This window comes from Protopterus annectens, chromosome 7.part0 (assembly GCF_019279795.1).
Source record: "Protopterus annectens isolate FY-2018-M chromosome 7.part0, PAN1.0, whole genome shotgun sequence".
NCBI lineage: Eukaryota > Metazoa > Chordata > Ceratodontiformes > Protopteridae > Protopterus > Protopterus annectens.
In genome coordinates, this window is record NC_056739.1 from 1,725,573,655 (window position 1) to 1,725,592,112 (window position 18,458).

General features: G+C 45.6%; 1 protein-coding gene across 1 annotated transcript in view; it reads right to left on the minus strand.

Moving 5' to 3' along the window:
- APEH (acylaminoacyl-peptide hydrolase) overlaps positions 1-18,458 on the minus strand; it is a 2,062,145-nt gene that overhangs the window by 868,294 nt on the left and 1,175,393 nt on the right. The window contains exon 15 of the mRNA XM_044078262.1: positions 7,086-7,224. Coding sequence (XP_043934197.1) covers positions 7,086-7,224 — 139 coding nt within the window. The remainder of the gene's footprint in view (positions 1-7,085; positions 7,225-18,458) is intronic.

Here is an 18,458-nt window from a genome sequence, read left to right on the forward strand (position 1 = left end):
CCTCACTCCTTGCGGAGGAATCTTGCCATGAAATGAATAACAAAAGGTAATACAGTGGGCAATCCATTTAGAAATGGTTTGCTTAGAAATAGCTTTACCCTGAGCTTCAGGAGCAAAGCTGACCAATAGCTGAGCTAATTTCCAAAAATCCTTAGTCCTGTCCAGGTAGAATCTGAACTGTCTGTGTACATCAAGAGAATGCAGGATCCTTTCACCTCTATTTTGAGGATTAGGAAAGAAAGTAGGAAGGTATATGGACTGATTAAGAGTCAGACTAGAAACCACCTTTGGCATAAAAGAAGGACTGGTCCTCAGGGAAACATGATCTGCATGGAAGATGAGAAAAGGCTCCACAGCCATCAAAGCCTGGAGTGTTCTGAGACTCTCCTTGCTGAAGAAATAGCCAAAAGGAATGCAGTCTTCCATGAGAGAAACTAAGTTTGCAGTGGTAGGTGGCTCAAAAGGAGGAAGAGTGAGCTTCTCCAAAACAAAATTAAGGTCCCAGGCCGGAGTAGGTGCCCTTCTGGGAGGTTTTAAATTGCTAGCACCTCTGAGAAAGCATTTCATCAGGGGATGAGAGAAAATGGGCTGTTCAAAAGAACAGTAAGCAGAAATAGCTGAAGCATGAGTCTTGATACAAGAAAAGGAAAGTCCACTTTGAAGCAATTCAGCAAAGTATTCCAGGATTGGAGGAGGAGTAGGCTGAGAAGATTCCCCTTTAGCCTGCATCCAATGAGAGAATCTTTCCCATTTGCCACCGTAGGACAATCTAGTGCTAGGCCTCCTGGCTTCACGAAGTACGTCCGCCACCTGCCTGGAAAGGGAAGAAGAAGTAGATTGATTCGTACAATGAGCCATGCTGCAAAATGGAGAGTCTGAAGATGAGGATGCAGAATTTTTCCCCCTTCCTGAACCAAAAGATCTGGTTTCAGAGGAAGATGCCACAGAGGAAATTGGGAGAGACCGTGAAGCAGAGGATACCAATGCTGCCTGGGTCAGTCTGGAGCTATGAGAATGGTCCTTGGTCTTTCGTCCTCTTTCAACAATACTCTGTGAAGAAGAGGAAGAGGAAGAGGAAGAGGAGGAAAGCCATAAATTGACAGAAGTGACCAAAGGAAAGACGGAGCATCCACTTTCCAGGCTTTGCTGTGATGCTGTCTGGTGCAAAAGAGTGGCAGAAGGTGGGTGTCTGAGGAGGAAAAAAGATCCCCCTGCGGAGTGCCCCAATGCTGAATGATGCTGTAAAAGACTGTTCTGTTCAGTTGCCACTCGTGAGGATCCAGGGTTTGTCTGCTCAAGTGGTTTGCCAAAACACTGAGTCTCCCTGGAAGAAACTGAGCTAGAAGATGTAGGCCCAAAGATGCTGCTGTGGACCATAGCATCATGCTCTGTCTGCACAGGGGGTAAGAATGAGTCCCTCCCTGTTTTTTGATGTACGACATGACTGTGGTGTTGTCTGTTCTGACCAGCAGAGTTCCAGGCGAAAGAAGATGCTTGAAAGCCAGTAAGGCCTGGTGAACTGCAATTAATTCCTTCAGGTTTATGTGTAAGTGCATCTGGTGGGCATGCCAACGTCCCTATATGCATCTGCTATCCAGGTGATCTCCCCATGTGTAGTCCGATGAGTCTGTGGTCAGAACTTAAATTGCAGGTGGTGGATGGAAAGGCATGCCCTTGTTTTGCAAGCAGGCTGTCGCCCACCACAGAAACTCTCTCTGCAGACAAGGAAGCAGAGGAATAATCACATCCAGGTCCTATGTGTGTTGACACCAAAGGTTCTTGAGGTACCATTGCAATTTCCTCATATGCAGCTTTGCATATGTAATCATGAGAACACAAGATGCCATGAATCCCAGAGCTTGCAGGTATTTCCTTGCAGGGAGCTGGGACAGGCTTGCCAATTTCTTGAAGTAACCTGAAAGTTGTCTGCTTCTCCTGGGTAAGATATATCTGGGCGGCTGTGCTCAGACTCGCTCCCAGGAATGTTATCTGCTTTGACGGTATCATTTTTGTCTTTTGCTCGTTGAGAGTGTAACTCAGGGAAGAGAGAAGCTTCTTTACAAATTCCAAATCCTTTAACAGCTGTTCCCGAGACTTTGCTTGAATCAGACAGTTGTCCAAGTAAGGGTAAATCTGAATTTTCTTATGCCTGCAAAAGGCAATAACTGGAGCCAGGCACTTTGTAAAAACTCCGGGAGCAGTAGAAAGGGCAGCGCAGAGAATGGATAATGTTGCTTGCCCACTCTGAAGCAAAGGAACTGCCTACAGCTTTCCATGATAGGAATGTGCAGATAAGCTTCTTTGAGATCCGAAGTTACCAGCCAGGAGTCCTTGTCCAACATTGGTAGCAACTGATGAAGAGTGAGCATTTTGAACTCTGGAATCACCAAGAAAGAGTTCAGAATGGATAGATCTAGGATAGGCCACCAGGTGCCTTCCTTTTTTGGCACCAAGGAAAGTCTGGAATAGAAGCCTTGGCCTACCTGCTGAGCAGGAACTGACTCTACTGCCCCCAGACGCAACAGAGACAAAATTTGCTTTTCTACTTCTGCGTTTTGATTTGAAGGAATGTCTGAGAATCCTTAGTGCACAGGAAAGGAGTGGAAAGAAAACTTGTATCCTAGGGATACAGTTCGGAGTACCCATTTGTTGTCCGTGATGGTGGCCCAGACATTTGCAAAAATTGCCAACCTTCCCCCTAAAGGAAACTCCAGGCAAGCAGGAACAGGCAGAAGTTGGATAAAGTCACAGAGAATGCTTGGACTGAGATGCAGGCTTAGAACTTCCTGACTTAGAAGTGGAAGCATGCCATTGTTTAGTCCTTTGAGGGGTAGCCCCATATTCCCTAGCAGATTTATAACCTCTGGTCCTAGAACAGTTCTGTCTGCTGGTATCAAGAAACATCCAACTCTTATTAGGGTAGTGCCTGCTAAGGCGAGGAGGTTGAACTTGCAGAAAGTCTTTAACTGTTTGCATGGACTTGGCCTTATCCTCCATCTTCTTGAGCACCTCCTCCGCTTTACTGCCAAAAAGACTGTCCTTGTGTAAAGGTACATCTAAAAGCTTGGCCTTGACAAGCTCTGGAAGGGGCTGTTCCCTGAGCCAAGCATGCCTCCTGATAACAGATTCAGTAGCTGAAGCCCTGCATGAAGCTTCAAGAACATCAAAGCCACAGTGCAAAGAATGCTTGTTAACAAGACTGGCAGAATTCAGTAAATCCTGCATATCTTTATTCTCTGCCAAGAGAGGCACACTGGAAATATTTGACTTAATAGCCTCCAAGGTAAGCTGCTGATACTTGAGCATATGAAAAAGGCAACTGGTAGACCTACTAGCAAGAGTGGCAAATGTATAAACCTTTTTTCCCCACCTGTCTAGATTCTGAGATTCTCTATCAGAAGGAACAGGATTTCTGGTAACAGTGGCCTTAACCCCTTTAGGTCCTTGAGAAATAACCTCTGGGTCAGCCAGAGGATTACGACAAAGAAACAAATGAGAATCAAGAACTCTGTAGTATCAGTCAGGTTTCCTGGGAGCAGGAGGAACAGAATTTGGAATCAAGGAATTTTCCAGAAAAACATCTTCCATCACCTCCAACAGAGGGGGACTAGCCAGAGGCTTGTGTGGAGGTAAATCCAAAAATTCTCTGATCCTTTTCTTAGATTGAGGGTAGTCCTGACTATCTCATTTAAAATGCTCCCTAAGAGTATTCAAAGTATCACCAAATGCCTTCTACCAGCACCTGCAGGACTGCATGGATAAGGCAATCCCAAGCAAAACAAAGACTCTTTGTACCAAAGGCAAGCGTCCAGTCTGGTGGACCCCAGCCATAAACAAACTCTACAACAAAAGGAGGAAGCTACTACAAGATAGAGCAAAATCCTTAAAAGGTAAGACACCCTTGATCACTATAAGTAAAAAACTAAGAGCTCTCATAAAATCATCCAAAGCAAATTTCGAGAGAAAAATAGCTAAAGACTCAAAAGACAATCATAAGGCCTTCTTTAGCTATGTTAGAAACCTGGGAGGAAACTCCCAGATATGCTCTGAGCTAGTTCAAAATGATGTGAAGATTACTGATCCTACAGACATTGCCAACATACTGGCTGACAGGTTCAGTGCAAACTTCTCCCTCCCCCAAAAGGAGAGATATCTATACCAAACGATTGCAGCCCCCAAACATCTCCAGCCCAAGTGAGAACTGCTCTCTCCAAAGCAAAAACACAGCATCCATGGGACCTGATGGTGTCCCCGGCTGTGTGCTCCATGAACTCAATGAGGAATTAAACCCACAGCTAGGACAGCTGTTTAATCAAAATCTTACCTCTGGATACGCACTCCAGGAGTGGCGACTGCAACTGTGGTACCACTTCACAAAGGCGGTGCCTCCACCGACCCTGGAAATTACCGGCCCATTAGCTTGACAAGCCTTATCTGCAAAGCCATGGAGAGGATCATAATGGACCTCATAAATAAAGACATAGTGAATTTGCAGACTTTGGATCCAACCCAGTTTGGCTTTGTCAAAGGCAGATCATGCCTTTTAAACTTGGTTGACTTTTGAAACAGTCACCAAAGCCATTGATGAGGGAAAGGCAGTCCATACAGCCTACCTCGATCTGGCTAAGGCCTTCGATACAAAACCCCACTCGGGTATCATTGAAAAACTCATCAGCTTAAATGTCAACCCATACATCACAAGATGGGTTGCAAACTGGCTGAGTGACAGAACCCACAGGGTCAGAGTTGCTGGCGCCATGTCAGACTCAAAGCCTGTCACAAGTGGTGTCCCACAGGGCTCAGTCCTGGGCCCACTCTTGTTTGGCATCTACTTTTCCAAGTACAAGCAAACACAGGAGGGTTATGGCTGACAAAGTTTGCAGATGACTGCAAACTGGGCCATAGTAGAAAACACATCTGATACAGATATCCTTCAGAAGGGTCTCACAGAAACGGATAACTGGTGCCAGAGCCACGGCCTAAAGTTAAATGCCAAAAATGCATAGTCATACCCTTCGGGAAAAACAAGGTTACCCCTAGCTACCAAATAGGTGGCAATCCACTGAGCACAGAAGAAGTTATCAGGGACCTGGGGACCCAGGTTGATAGTAGTCTGTCATTCGACACCCATGTAGCTAAAGTAGTTAGGAAGACCTTCTACATTGCCCACCTTATCATGAAGGGATTCTCATCTAGATCAAGGGAGGTCATAGTCTCCCTTTACTCATCACTCATCAGACCAATGATTGAGTACAATGCCCCATTCGAATGTATCTGACCCGACACTTGCAGCAGCTGGAGAGGCCACAAAAGTTCCTCACCAAAAGGATAAAGGGTCTCAAAAATCTGTCCTATGCTGCCCGACTGAAAGAACTCCAGCTCTATTCAGTCGCCACCGCTTGCTCAGAGGTGACCTTTGCCTAACATACAAGGCCATGTCAAACCCAGATTTGATGAATATGCTTCACCTCAAAAATCTAGATCCATCAGAGCCACAAGGGCGGAGACTTAAACCTTGACACGGCTATTAATAGGACGTGCTGGAGGGATAGATTCATCACCCAAAGACTCCCTATGCTGTGGAACAAAATCCTGGTACATGTGAGGCAGAGCACCTCGCTGGCCTTGTTCAAGAGAAATCTTGACCAATGGATGGGAGATCACAGATATACCCCAGGGATAACCTCAGTGTCACTGCTCGACAGAGGCACAGCAAAATAATGGGTATAGTTCCCCATACTAAAGGGGTGGCGTAAGCCACAAAACGATGGGCTAGGCTTGTAAATGCCCTCGGGCAGATAGCCTAGTATGAACCTATGAACCTATGAACCTATAAGAAAAAGCCTCTGGGAGAGAAGCAGAAGGAATGGATGCCTCTGCATCAGAATCCTCAAAAGGAGAAAAAAACTGAAAAGCTTCCTCTGCTGATGGCCTCAGTACCTGAAAAAGATAAAGCTTCTGGAGAGAAACCCCAGCCTCATTTGGAAGGAGGAGGCTGTGAGCCCCTAATAAGAGTCAAAAGATCATTAGCCATCTTAACTATCTGAGATTGAGGGGAACGAGAAGCAGATGGAGTCTGTTTCATCACAAGCTTGTGACTAGAGGACGTACCTGAAAGTTGGAAAGACTCAGGGGGCTTGGCTACTGAGGAGGTCGTCGGTATGTGCCTGCTGTCAGAACAAAGAACGGAGGCCTCGGAAACCAGAGCCTGCTTAACCACAGGCTGAAGGTCAGAAGACAAAATGGAAGCCGGAGGCATGGAGGACTCTGAAATGGTCTCACCAGAGGCCTGTGGAGGTAAATCCGTGGACTGCAGGGGCTGCAAAGGCGTCATCGGTAGATATGACCCTCTGAAGCCTGTCTCAGTCTTTGTCCTTATGCTTCTTAGGAACATTCGAAGCCTGAAGACCAGTGGATGCCATACCGACGAACTTAGGCCAAACTCCAAACTGCTTAGCAAAGCTTAATCCGACGACGAATAGTACGCAGATTAAATGAAGCACAGAGATCACAGTTAGGAATGTCGTGGTCAAGGCCTAAACAAATAATGCAGTAAGAATGAAAATCTCTATGGGGAATCTGCTTTCCAGAGGCAAGACAATTATTAACTTTTCCTGACATTTGTTAAGACAAGAAAAAGAGGATCCCCAATGGGGTACTTAGCTGGAGATGACTTCAACTTTTGTAGTCGGAAAACAAAAACTTAAACGGCCGACCGGCACTTGTGCAAAAAAACTTCTGCTTCGGGCTCCGCGGCAAAGAAGACTGAGAAAGTGACGTCAGCTGCCTCCTTTTGTATCAAAGATACTGACGTCCTATACAACCGACGACAGCCGATGTCATATCCTCTTACCTTTGGTATTCGGGCCGATTGAGGGCTACCAGGGGCCGGATAACCCATTTGTTAGGACTGCAACAGTGAAACACGAACATCTGTAGTTATATCCTGTGGAATGCAATTTCAGTGATACACCTATCCTCTACTTATAACGACTCAGATAAAATCTTACCAAAAACTTATAATGATCATCACAAACATTAGGAACTCTTTAAAAATCTTTAAAGATGAACATTTAATTACTCACGATATTTAACATTTTCGTGCTCAGAAGGTGGTGTAAGCGAGATGATTTTCCACTCAATGTCAGAGAATGGTTCAACCTTCTCAAGCGAGACCCAGCTAATTTCTTCTTCTTTACCAGCAGATGGCAGGAACCCAACTTTCTGCCAAAGAAAAAAGAATTTTCCAGTACAGTTGTAGTTGAGGTGGTACAAAGAAAAGGCCAGAATGAGTTCATGCACAAGCAGTTTTTGACAGTTAATAGGAAAGAGCAGTATGGGTTACAGAATAAACAAATCAGTGAAGAAACGGCTGTATAGTAAAGCTCAAACAAAAAAAATGTAAAAGAAGCAAGAGTACTGTCATCTAATGAATGCCAACTTATGACTGCAGTAGTAATTTAAGTCAAACCTTCAAAACAGTTTGCCACATGGACACTGTATAACTCCATCCTAAAGTGTCATTCCACAGTTACTGCATGGAAACACCATTTGCCATTTTAAAAGACACCTGTTTATGCAGCTTAAATGTGACAGCCAATGCAGTCTAGAGGCAGACTATAGAAATAATGTTTCTCCCTATTGAAAAGCAGGCCCTCAAAATGCAGTGTTGACAAGCTGAAAAACAAGACTGGAACTACAGAAGAACAGCGAATCTCCAACATCGCTCTTCTCCTTTAAACTTCGTTTTTGCATGGGGGCAAGTCTCTCTGTACACCTTAACCCCCAAATTTATATATACCAACTAGAAGTCACTTACTGACAGGGAACAGGTCCTAGAGGAACTCATTATGGCCAAAAACAGAGCCTCAGTGGGCCTCGACACTATCCCAGAATGCCTCGTAAATAGCTTGAAAGATGACCTATTAGGACCACTTGAATCACTTTTCAACTATAGCCTCAAAACAGGCTTTGTACTATAAGAATGAGGGACTGTACAACGGTTATCCCAATTTACAAAGGTGGACTATTAGACTCCAACCCAGTCTGGCTTTGTCAAAGGAAGGTCATGCTTACAACGCCTGGTGGACTTCTTTGAGGTGGTCACCAAAGCAATGGTTGATGAGAAAACAGTGCATACCACCTAGCTGGACCTGGCTAAGGTGATCGATATAATACCCTATTCGGCTATAGTTGATAAACTCATTGAACTCTGCAAAAACCCCTACAAAACTCACTAGATTGCAAGCTGGCAAACAGACATGCCCCAGGAAGTCAGGAGTGGTGATACCACCTCCTCTAAGAGACCGATTACCAGCAGAACACCTCAGGGCTCTGTGCTGGGACTGCTCCTATTTGGCATCTACTTCTCAGATGCAAAGGCTATTGTCAAGGGTCTTTGGCTGACCAAATTTGCAAACTGGAAGCGATCTCAGATTCTACCCGTAACACAAATGTCTAACACAGGCAAACTAGTGGTGCCAAAGCCATGGACTAAACCTCAGTGTCAAAAATGCATTATACTGCCTTTTCGAAAAAGTGCCACCCAGACTAATTACTCCATTGATAAGACACCCCTAAGAGTTGACCCAGTAGTCAGAGATCTGGGAACATGTAAAGAGTAATCCGGCCTTTGACTAACATTTGGCAAAGCTACTAAGAAAACCATTCTAAGTCCTTCTAAACCATTCAACTTACAAGTAAGAGCATGGCATAGAGGTCCAAGGAAGTCATAGTGACGCTTTATTTTGCCATTATTAGACCCATCATTAAGTACAACCCCCCCCCCCCCTTTGGCATGCACCTGACTAGGCATATGCAATAGTTGGAATGCCCACAAAGGTTCCTTACCTGGAGAATCCTGGGTATAAACACCTTGTCCTACACAGCTCATCTTAAAGCCCCATCTCTATACTCTTGTCTCCTATGGTTTACAGAGAGGCAATCTATGCCTGGCATACAAATAATCCTCAGATCCATCTCTGATGGCCCTTTTGCAAATCTGCAGAATGAACAGCATCAGAACCACTAGATACAAGGATTTAAATTTTGTTTGTGACATAAGTAAGACATGTTGGCAAGACAGATATCTCACAGGATCCAATGAGATCGGGAACGGCCTACCCATTCATGTGATGCAGAATCCATCCCTAATCCTATTTAAGCCTAAACTTGATCAATGGATGGGAAATTGGAAATTCACCCAGAGTTGGCCCCATGACTTTGATAGACACAGGTAGACAGTAATGCCCAAACTAACGTACCCTACCACATAAACTCTAAAAACTATCTCACATGCCCCCTCTAATAAATGCCGATGTTACATAGGGACACAAGTAGGTTGGATTGCACTGTTCGGCTTATAAAGGCTCTGGTGATCTTTAGCCAAGTATATACCTATAAACAGCTCTTACTAAAAACAGTCAGCAGTTGTACACTACATAGGGAACACCCCCTCCCTACTAGGATACACAATCTCAGTGAGAACTACAGACATAAAAATTGTGAGTATGTTTTCATTCATTATCAACAGAAACCTCAAGAGGAACTTTAATGATGAGAGCAAAGGAGAAGTTAAGAAACATACTTATTTTTTTACTCATTTATTTCTTTCAAATGTGCTTAAATCCCACACAGCACATTGTATGGGCACAAGATGCACATCTAAAACTAAAGATTTAAATTACTAATACAGATAAAGCATAGAGAATCACCTAATTAATCTTCATGAAAAGAGATAAAGATACAACAAACAATCTTTAGAATGTAACCAATACAAAAAATCAACATCAGAAATGTCACAAGAATGTCTTCTAAATTTCTTCAATATAAATATACAACAATTAGTCTTACTCTGGTTAAGTAAATAGCATATGCAGTCACTCACAATATCAATTAATCTACCTGGTATGAGACAGGTGGAAAACTTGAGTGCATCCTTCCTCATGACATGCACATGGCATCTCTGGACCAAGTTGTAGTGTGTCTAATGCATGGTTAAGGGGCAGAGGTGCACACCTCAGATTCCCAGTTAAGAACAACGTGTATGAAAAAAAACAGTATCTGACAGTAAGAATATAAACTTGAAGTTTACTTGCATAAAGTCCTGTTGTCATAATACCTTAGCTGAAGCATCAAAGACCAGGAGAAAAGAGGAAGGAAACATGCTTCCAAAGTCCCTCTCTAGTAGCAAGCAATATCATGGCTGCTCACTCATCTACTACATCCTACTTCAAGAGGGACTCTGCAATGGGTAGAACACTTTGGTAGAATTTCAAGTTGTATTTCAAAAACCCAACAGGGATGGAAGGAATCGGAGAAGCAAAAGATGACGGGCAGCCACACAGAGATGCTTTGCTCCTGAAATGGAGATCCAAACTGTCATGCTACATAAACATATGCAGCATACCTCTCAACTGCACAGATTTTCCCAGTATGTCCAGATTTTTGCCTGATATTTTTGTTCTGTTTTTCATTAAATTATGGTTTTCTGGCAAATCACTTGCAAACCGTTGAGGAAAGAAGTCAGAAAATAATGACTGACCGTTAATATTCAGTCTGCATACTCTTCAGAAAATTCACGTTAATATAAAACCTGTTATTCAATCAACTTTCCAAGTTTGTATGATGAATATTTAAAAATTCTCTCTATTTTTGGGCCTTTGTCCCCCTATTTTTTATGGCTTTGTCCAGATTTCTTGCTCTAAGAGGTTGAGAGGTATGATGTGCAGCAGTGACCACGGAACTCATTTGCAGATGTTTACCATGGATATATTCCTGATCCCCCTACAGAAGAATGTCCTGTTGATGCACTGATCGATGGCCTCTCAAGGCTCCTGGTGACAAAAAACAGTACACATAGCAAATGCAAACTCTGACAACAAGGGTAATCAGCAAGAGTAGTGCCATAACAGATGGTGAACATTCAAGATCTGGTTGATACATTCTGTCAACACCGTTAAAAGAAGATGCAAAAATGTAAAAAAAAGCTTTGTACTTAGTATAACATTCCAACTGTGCTGTCCATTTTTATTCTTCCTCAACTGTTGGGTTTAGATCTGATCCTCGGATCTATCTTGGCTGTTTCTAAAGCTCGTGGCTACCAAAAAGCTCTTGAGTCACTCCCTTACCCATAATGCACCAACCAGTAACATACCTCAGATTTTGTTTGCTGTTTTACATAAAGTAGAAATAACCACTACAAATTTAACAGAAAGAATAGTTGTGTAAGAACGTACCATAACCTTAAATGTCCTTTTCTTTCATGTTGCAGTATTCATAACAGTAGGGAGTTGCTGCCAGCAGCACCGACTTCTGGCCAGTATACCAAAGTCTTTGTTTCTGGACAGTACGTGTGATGTCCCTTGTCAGGGCCATAAACTGATGTAGGGTATTAAAGGTTACATCTGCACGCACCCTCCTCAGAATGACCTGCTGCATACAGGTAGTACTCCTGTGGATATAAGGGTTCCAAGGGAGCCCTTAGAATTACATGTAGGTTAGAGTCAGGGTAGTAGGTAGTTTGTGTTTACTGGAGAAACTGGGGGATAGCAGGATTATGTCCCCACAAGTCAGTATGGTATGCAAGATGGTAGAGGGGAAGGTGGGGGGGACTGAATACTGCAACATGGAAGAGAAAGACATCTAAGGTTATGGTAAAATCTTACAGAACTATTCTATGTCCTTCTATTCACATGTTGCAGTATTCATAACAGTAGGGAGAGTACCAGAGCTTTTAGGTATGGTTCTGGGTGGAGGATTGGGCTCCCTGGTCAAGGAGTCCTTGGAGGACAGACCTGGCAAACCCTGCCCTAGCTCGAGAGACTAGGTCCAGTTTGTAATGTTTGGTAAATGTGTGGGACAGAAGTCCAAGTGGCAGCCTCCAGGATGGAAGCATAGTCAATTCCTTTGAAAAAGGCAGCTGAAGAAGCAGCTGTCCTCGTAGAGTGAGGTTTGACTTGACCGTGCAGTGATTTTCCATAGTAAGAGTTGCATAAGGTAATGGATTTAGAAATCCATGAAGAAATTGTTTGCTTGGAGACTGCCTTTCCTAGAGCTCTCGGGTGGAAGGAGATGAAAAGTTGATCTCACTTTCTGATATTTTTGGTTTTGTCTAAGTAATACCTCAGTTGTCTGTGGACAGCCAAGGAATGGAGTCTCCTTTCTGAGGAACTTAGTGGTTGAGGGTAGAAAACCAGTAGATTAATGGTCTGGTTTAGTGAAAGCTCATTAACTACCTTCAGCATGAAGGAAGGGTTGGTCCTGAGAGCAACTCTGTCCTTGTGGAAAATAAGGTAGGGAGCGGTAACCATGAGGGCTTGTATCTCCGATACCCTCCTGGCAGATGCAAGGGCCACTATTAGAACTGTTTTCAGTGTGCATAGCTTTAGGGATACTGAATGATCTGTTCAAGGGGTGGCAATGTAAGTTTTTCTAGTACAAAGATCAGGTCCCGGGGGGGGGGGGGTAGGTTTCCTGGGAGGCCTGATGTGAAGAACCCCTTTGAGGAAAAGTTTGACCTCCAGTCTGGAAGCTAGATGAGGGGAGATAGGCAGACAGGCAGAGATGGCAGATAAATGCAATCTGACTGATGAGTCTGTTAGTCCTGAGTGAAGAAGCTCACACAAGTAGAACAGGACCATAGGTATAGAGGTAGTCAGAGGGTCCTGTTTTTTCCATTGACACCAGTAAGAGAATCTGTTCCATTTGGATATATAGTTTCTCCTGGTACTAGGTTTCCTGGCCTCCTGCAGAACATTGAGTACGTCCTCCGAGTATAGGTGTCTGTAGGGGGATCAAAACCCTATCACCCATAAGGTTAATTTCAGATTGTTCACCTGAGGGTGTAGTAGGGATCCCCCTGTCCTGTGTCAGCAGGTCAATTCGGTGGGGTAACCTGTGGTGATTGCCCTTGGCTAGTAGGTGTAGGAAGGGAAACCAATGCTGTCTTGGCCAAAAGGGGGTCACCAGTAGGATTTTTGGGTTGTCCCTCTGAATTTTCAGAAGGACTTTCTGAATTAAGGCAAGGGGGGAGCAGAGAGGTACATTCCCTCCCAAGAGAAGGTGTCCACTTTCCATGTCTGTGGATGCAGATTCCTTGTGCAGAATTTGGGCATTTGTTTGTTCTGGGTGGAGGCAAAAAGATCTGGAATACCCCACCTGTGAATTATGTCCAGAAATACTTCCCTCTGAAGCATCTGTTTGTGACTAGGAGCTGAAGTTCTGCTCAGGAAGTCTGCCATGACATTCTCTGTTGAAGGGATATAAACAGCTACCACATGAATGTGGAGAGAGACTGCTAGGTTCCAGATCTGGATTGCTAGGCTGCACAGAGGATAGGAATTTGTTCCCCCCAGCTTGTTTATGTACCACAGGACCATCATATTGTCTGTGATTACTTTCAGGGTTCATGGCTGAAGGGTTGACTTGAAGGTTAGGAGAGCCAAGTGTAAAGCCCTCAGTTCCTTGATGTTGATATGGTCCTTTTGTCTTGGCTTGGACCATGTGCCTTGCACCGAGAGTTGTTTTTGGTTTGTAAGTAGCACTGCCTCCCCCCACCCCAAGTCGGAAGCATCTGTGGAGACCTGTTGGAGCAGTGCAGGGACCTGAAGGTGGGTCCCTTAGTTGAGGTGGAGAGCTGATATCCACCACTGTAATTCCTTCTTCAAACATTGAAGTAAGGGGAGGGGGGTGTCCAGGGGCTTGGAGTGTTGGCTACGTAAGTTTTTCAGGACCCACTGGATTTTTCGCATGTGGAGTTTTGCCAGAGGCAACACGGGTATGAGTGATGCCATGTGGCCTACAATTCTTAAAATTTCTCGAGCTGGCAAGAAGTGTGGGAGAGGAGTTTTTGGAAGTATAGACAAAGGTCTAGGATTCTTTGATCTGGAATGAAGGCTTTCATTCTGTCTCTTCTGATCCCGCATCCCAAGAAAACCAGGTCTTGAGGGGGGATCAGGTGAGACTTTTCGTGGATTTTGGTGAACCCTAACTGAGATAGGGTGGAGATTACCTGTTGTAGATGTACTAGGAGGACTGGGCGATCTTGATGAAGAATGAGGAGGTCGTCCAGGTATGGGTATATCTGAATACCCTGAGTCCTGCAGTGAGCAATGACGGGGGCCAAGCACTTTGTGAACACTTGGGGAGCAGTAGAGTCCAAAGGGCAAGGCAGAGAATTGAAAATGGCAAGAGCCTATTGCAAATCTGAGGTATTTCCTGTAATTTGGGTGAATAGGGATGTGTAGGTAGGCATCCTTGAAATCTAGGGCTACCATGAAAGCCTGAGTTGGAATGAATGGTAAGAGCAGGGGTAAGGCAATCATTTTGAAACTGGGAACTTTGAGAAAGAGGTTTAGAAAGGATAAGTCTAGGATTGGCCTCCATGGGCCGTCCTTCCTTGGTACCAGAAACATTCTGGAGTAAAAAAAGAAGTTATGTACTCACCATAACGTTCCATCTGAGTAGGTAACTCATCTGTCAGCAACCTGTGGGTATCGGATCCATCCTGGATCCAAGCCGGCAGCTTTCCAAGCTTGAGATCCAAGCTCCAAGCTCCTCCCCCTTAGCCATAATACCCTGCTACCTCCCTTCAGTCCTCAGATCGAGTTTGGCCAATTACCAGACAACACCAAAATAAACAATACCTGAACATCCTAACCTGATGCATACCAGGACTGACATTCACGTCACAAAAGCCAGGTTAGGGGGAAGGAGGGGGGGTCAGTTGCTGACAAATGAAGTTACCTACTCAGATGGAACGTTATGGTGAGTACATAGCTTCTTTATCTGAAGTAGTTAACTTCATTTGATCAGCAACCTGTGGGACAGAGTCCCCAGCTACCAAAAAACTTGGGAGGTCCTCAAGGAAGAATATTCCGGAGTACTGCAGAGCCAAAGGCCGCCCTCCCTCTGGATATCTGATATAATTTATAATGCGAAATAAAAGTATGAGAAGAAGCCCAAGTAGCTACAGAACAGATGTAACCAAGTGAACTCGACCAAAATGCCGCAGAGGTAGCCATAGAACGGGTAGAATGAACATGAACCCCCAAGGGCTCCAGCCGACCAGAAATGTTGCATGTGAGCAAAACGCAGTGAGATATCCATCGAGCTAGAGTCACCTTCATTACTGGTTTACCCAAGAATGGCTTAGCAAAGGAAACAAAGAGCTGCTCTGACTTGCGAGAGGCAGCTGTTCTGTGCAAGTAAAAGCGCAATTGTCTATGCACATCTAATGAATGCAGTCTGTACTCCTCCTTGTTCCGATAGTTAGGGAAGAAAACAGGCAGATTAATGGATTGGCTGATGTTAGCCTCGGAAGACACTTTAGGTATGAAGGAAGGATTAGTCCTGAGAGATACTCTGTCATTATGGATGACAAGATACGGGGGTTTAGTACAAAGGGCCTGAAGCTCAGATACCCTTTTAGCTGAGGTAATAGCAATTAAGAAGGCAGTTTTCCAAGACAAGAATTTTAAGTCAACCGAAGCTGCAGGCTCAAAGGGTGGACCAGTTAGAGCCTGAAGGACTAAGGTTAGGTCCCCATGGAGGAACCGCATTCTTGACAGGAGGCCTTAAAAGAAAGGTGCCTTTTAAGAAAGTCTTACAGATCTTAGTTGAAGCTAAAGGACCAAGATTGTCCCCGATGTGGAAGTGGGAAATGGCCGCCATTTGAGCCTTCACAGTAGAAGAACTGGCCCCTTGATGGAAAATGTGAAATAGGAATTCAAGTACTGCTGGAATGGGAGCCGTAAAAGGGTCCAAATTCCTACGCCAGGCCCAGATGGAAAAATGTTTCCATTTACTGTTGTAGACCTTCCTGGTAGAAGGCTTATGCGCCGCCACCAGAATGGATTTAACTGCGGACGAGATACCGGAAGTCCTAGCCACTAACGGAACTGGATCAGCCAAGCCGAGAGCTTGAGGTCATCCAGATTCGGAGTTTTCAATCCCGAAGGATGAGAGATGAGATCCGGAATGGGATCCAAGATCCAAAGAGGAACTATGAGATGAGACCTTAGGTACGGGAGAACCAGGTTTGATGAGGCCAGAATGGGGCTATGAGGATAGCCTTGCTCCCCAACTGACGAGCTTTCTGTAAGAATTTTGTCATTAACGGGAGAGGAGGATAAGCATAAAGAAGACCAGATGGCCAAGCATGAACTAGACCGTCTCTGGGGCTCTCCCCCGGCAGGGGGAATTAGAGCGAAAAACTCGCTGCACTTTGCCTTCGAAGGCGATGCGAAGAGATCGCAGCAAGGTTGACCCCATTTGAGGAAGATCTGTTTCGCTACTAAGGGGTTCAGAGACCACTCATAAGGCGAGAGGATAGTTCGACTCAGCTTGTCCGCTAAAATGTTGGACCGACCTAGAATGTGCGTTGCTAGCAGAAAATGGTTGGTGGATATCGCCCACTCCCAAACTCTCATGGCCTCTCGGCAAAGAGGGTAACACCTGGTCCCCCCCTGTTTTTTGATGTACCAGACCAATGACATGTTGTCTGTCTGAATTGAAATAGTCCCCGGAGGAAGAAGGGCATGGAGAGCTTGCAACGCTAGAAGCACTGCCCTCATCTCCAGAACATTGATATGCAGAATGGTCTCTGAGTCCACGTGCCTTGGACAGTCCTGCCCATGCAATACCCCCCCACCCCAGGCAAGAAGCGTCCATGGTCACCGTGGCTTGGGGTTGAGGCATCAAAAACGGCCGCCCTTCCAGAAGCTCTCGGGAATGGAGAGACCAAAGTAGGGAGTCCCTGCAGACTCTGCTGAGGGAATCGGGGAGTCCAATGGATGTCGAAGGATGGACCACTGGACCTGTAAGGTCCATTGAAGAACCCTCATGTTCAAGCAGGCTAGGGGTGAAAGGTTGATAGCTGCTGCCATGGACCCTAGGGCTCTCAGGACTAATTCCGCTGGTGGGGCCGGAGATTGTAGAAGTGCTAAGATGTGGAGAGTTAAGTTGCAGAGTCTGTCTGGTGTCAAGAAGGCCTTGGACTGAAGTGTGTCTATTCTGGCCCCTATGAAGTCCAGGACCTGAACAGGTTGAAGGGACGATTTTTTGTAATTTATAGTAATCCCCAACTGGTGGGCCAAGAGCGGGAAGCAATCCCTGGCTGAGCATAGTAGATGCCTGGTAGAAGCGGCGAGGAGCCAGTCATCCAGGTAAGGAAAGACCTGTATTCCCTGAAGCCTCAGGTGGGCCGCTACAACTGCTATGACCTTGGTGAACCACCCTGGGGGCTGTGGTGAGGCCAAAAGGGAGGACCCTGAACTGATAATGACTGGCCCCCAACCGAAAGAGGAGAAACCTCCTGGATCGCCTGTCCATGAGAATGTGGTAGTACGCATCCTTGAGGTCTATGGAGCACATCCAGTCTTTCTCCTGCAGAAGGGGGAGAATAGATTGAAAAGTGACCATCTGGAAGTTCTCTTTGGCAATGAAGAGGTTCAATGCAGGCAGGTCGAGAATTGGTCTTAAAGCCCCCGTCTTTTTTGGCACCAAAAAGAATCTGGAGTAATTGCCCGACCCAGACTGGCCTGGGGGGATGTGCTGGATGGCTCTTTCTTAGCAGCTTCTTTATTTCTAGAGCCGCCACCTCCCTCAGACTGGGTGGAACATCGGGGAGGCGCCTCAACTGAGGAGGAATATTTATGAAGGCGATAGAGTAACCTCTGGATATTACTCGGAGCACCCAGTGATCTGTCGTAATGGACCCCCAAAGTGCTAGGTGTTCCGAGAAACGCCCCCCGACTGCCTCCAGAGGAGAGCAGTCGAGCAACCCCTCAGGGTTGCTGCACGGGTCGGACAGAAAAAGGTTCCCTCAACCCGAAATGCTTCGGCCCCCCTCTGCCTCTGGGCCGGCGTGTCCACGTTGTCCTCCCCCTGCCTCTGAAGGACGAAGGGTCCGGAGCATAACGGGACTGCTGAGATTTCCAGAACCACATCTTTTCTCCTCTCTCATTCCTGGAAAAGGACCTTTGACGAGCAGAGAAGCGGATTCCGATGGCAGACAGCATCTTGCCGTTTTTCTCGCTCTGGAGCAGCGTATAGTGGACGGTCTTGCCAAACAGCGTAGAGCCGTCAAAGGGAGCATTCGCGAAGGACGCCTTGAAGGGTTCCGCAAAGTAGGAGCCAAGCGTGACACCGTAAGGCGATGCCTGCTCCACTGGCTCTAGCTGCCCCTTCCGTGGCATGGGACAGAAGCCGCACAGATGTGTTGGATATCGATTTTAGAGTGGCCATGCGAGCTGAGAAAGTTTGCTTGTCCTCTACTGATATGGACTCCGGGGGAGACCCAGCGTACTCTTTTACTAGATCCCATTGAAGCCTAATCATGTGTGCCAAGTAATTCAGCACCCTTATGGAAAAGGTGGCTGAAGCAAACATCCGCTTTCCGATGCGATCCATCATACGAGACTCCTTGTCGGGAGGATGGACCGAGGAACTATCCTGTG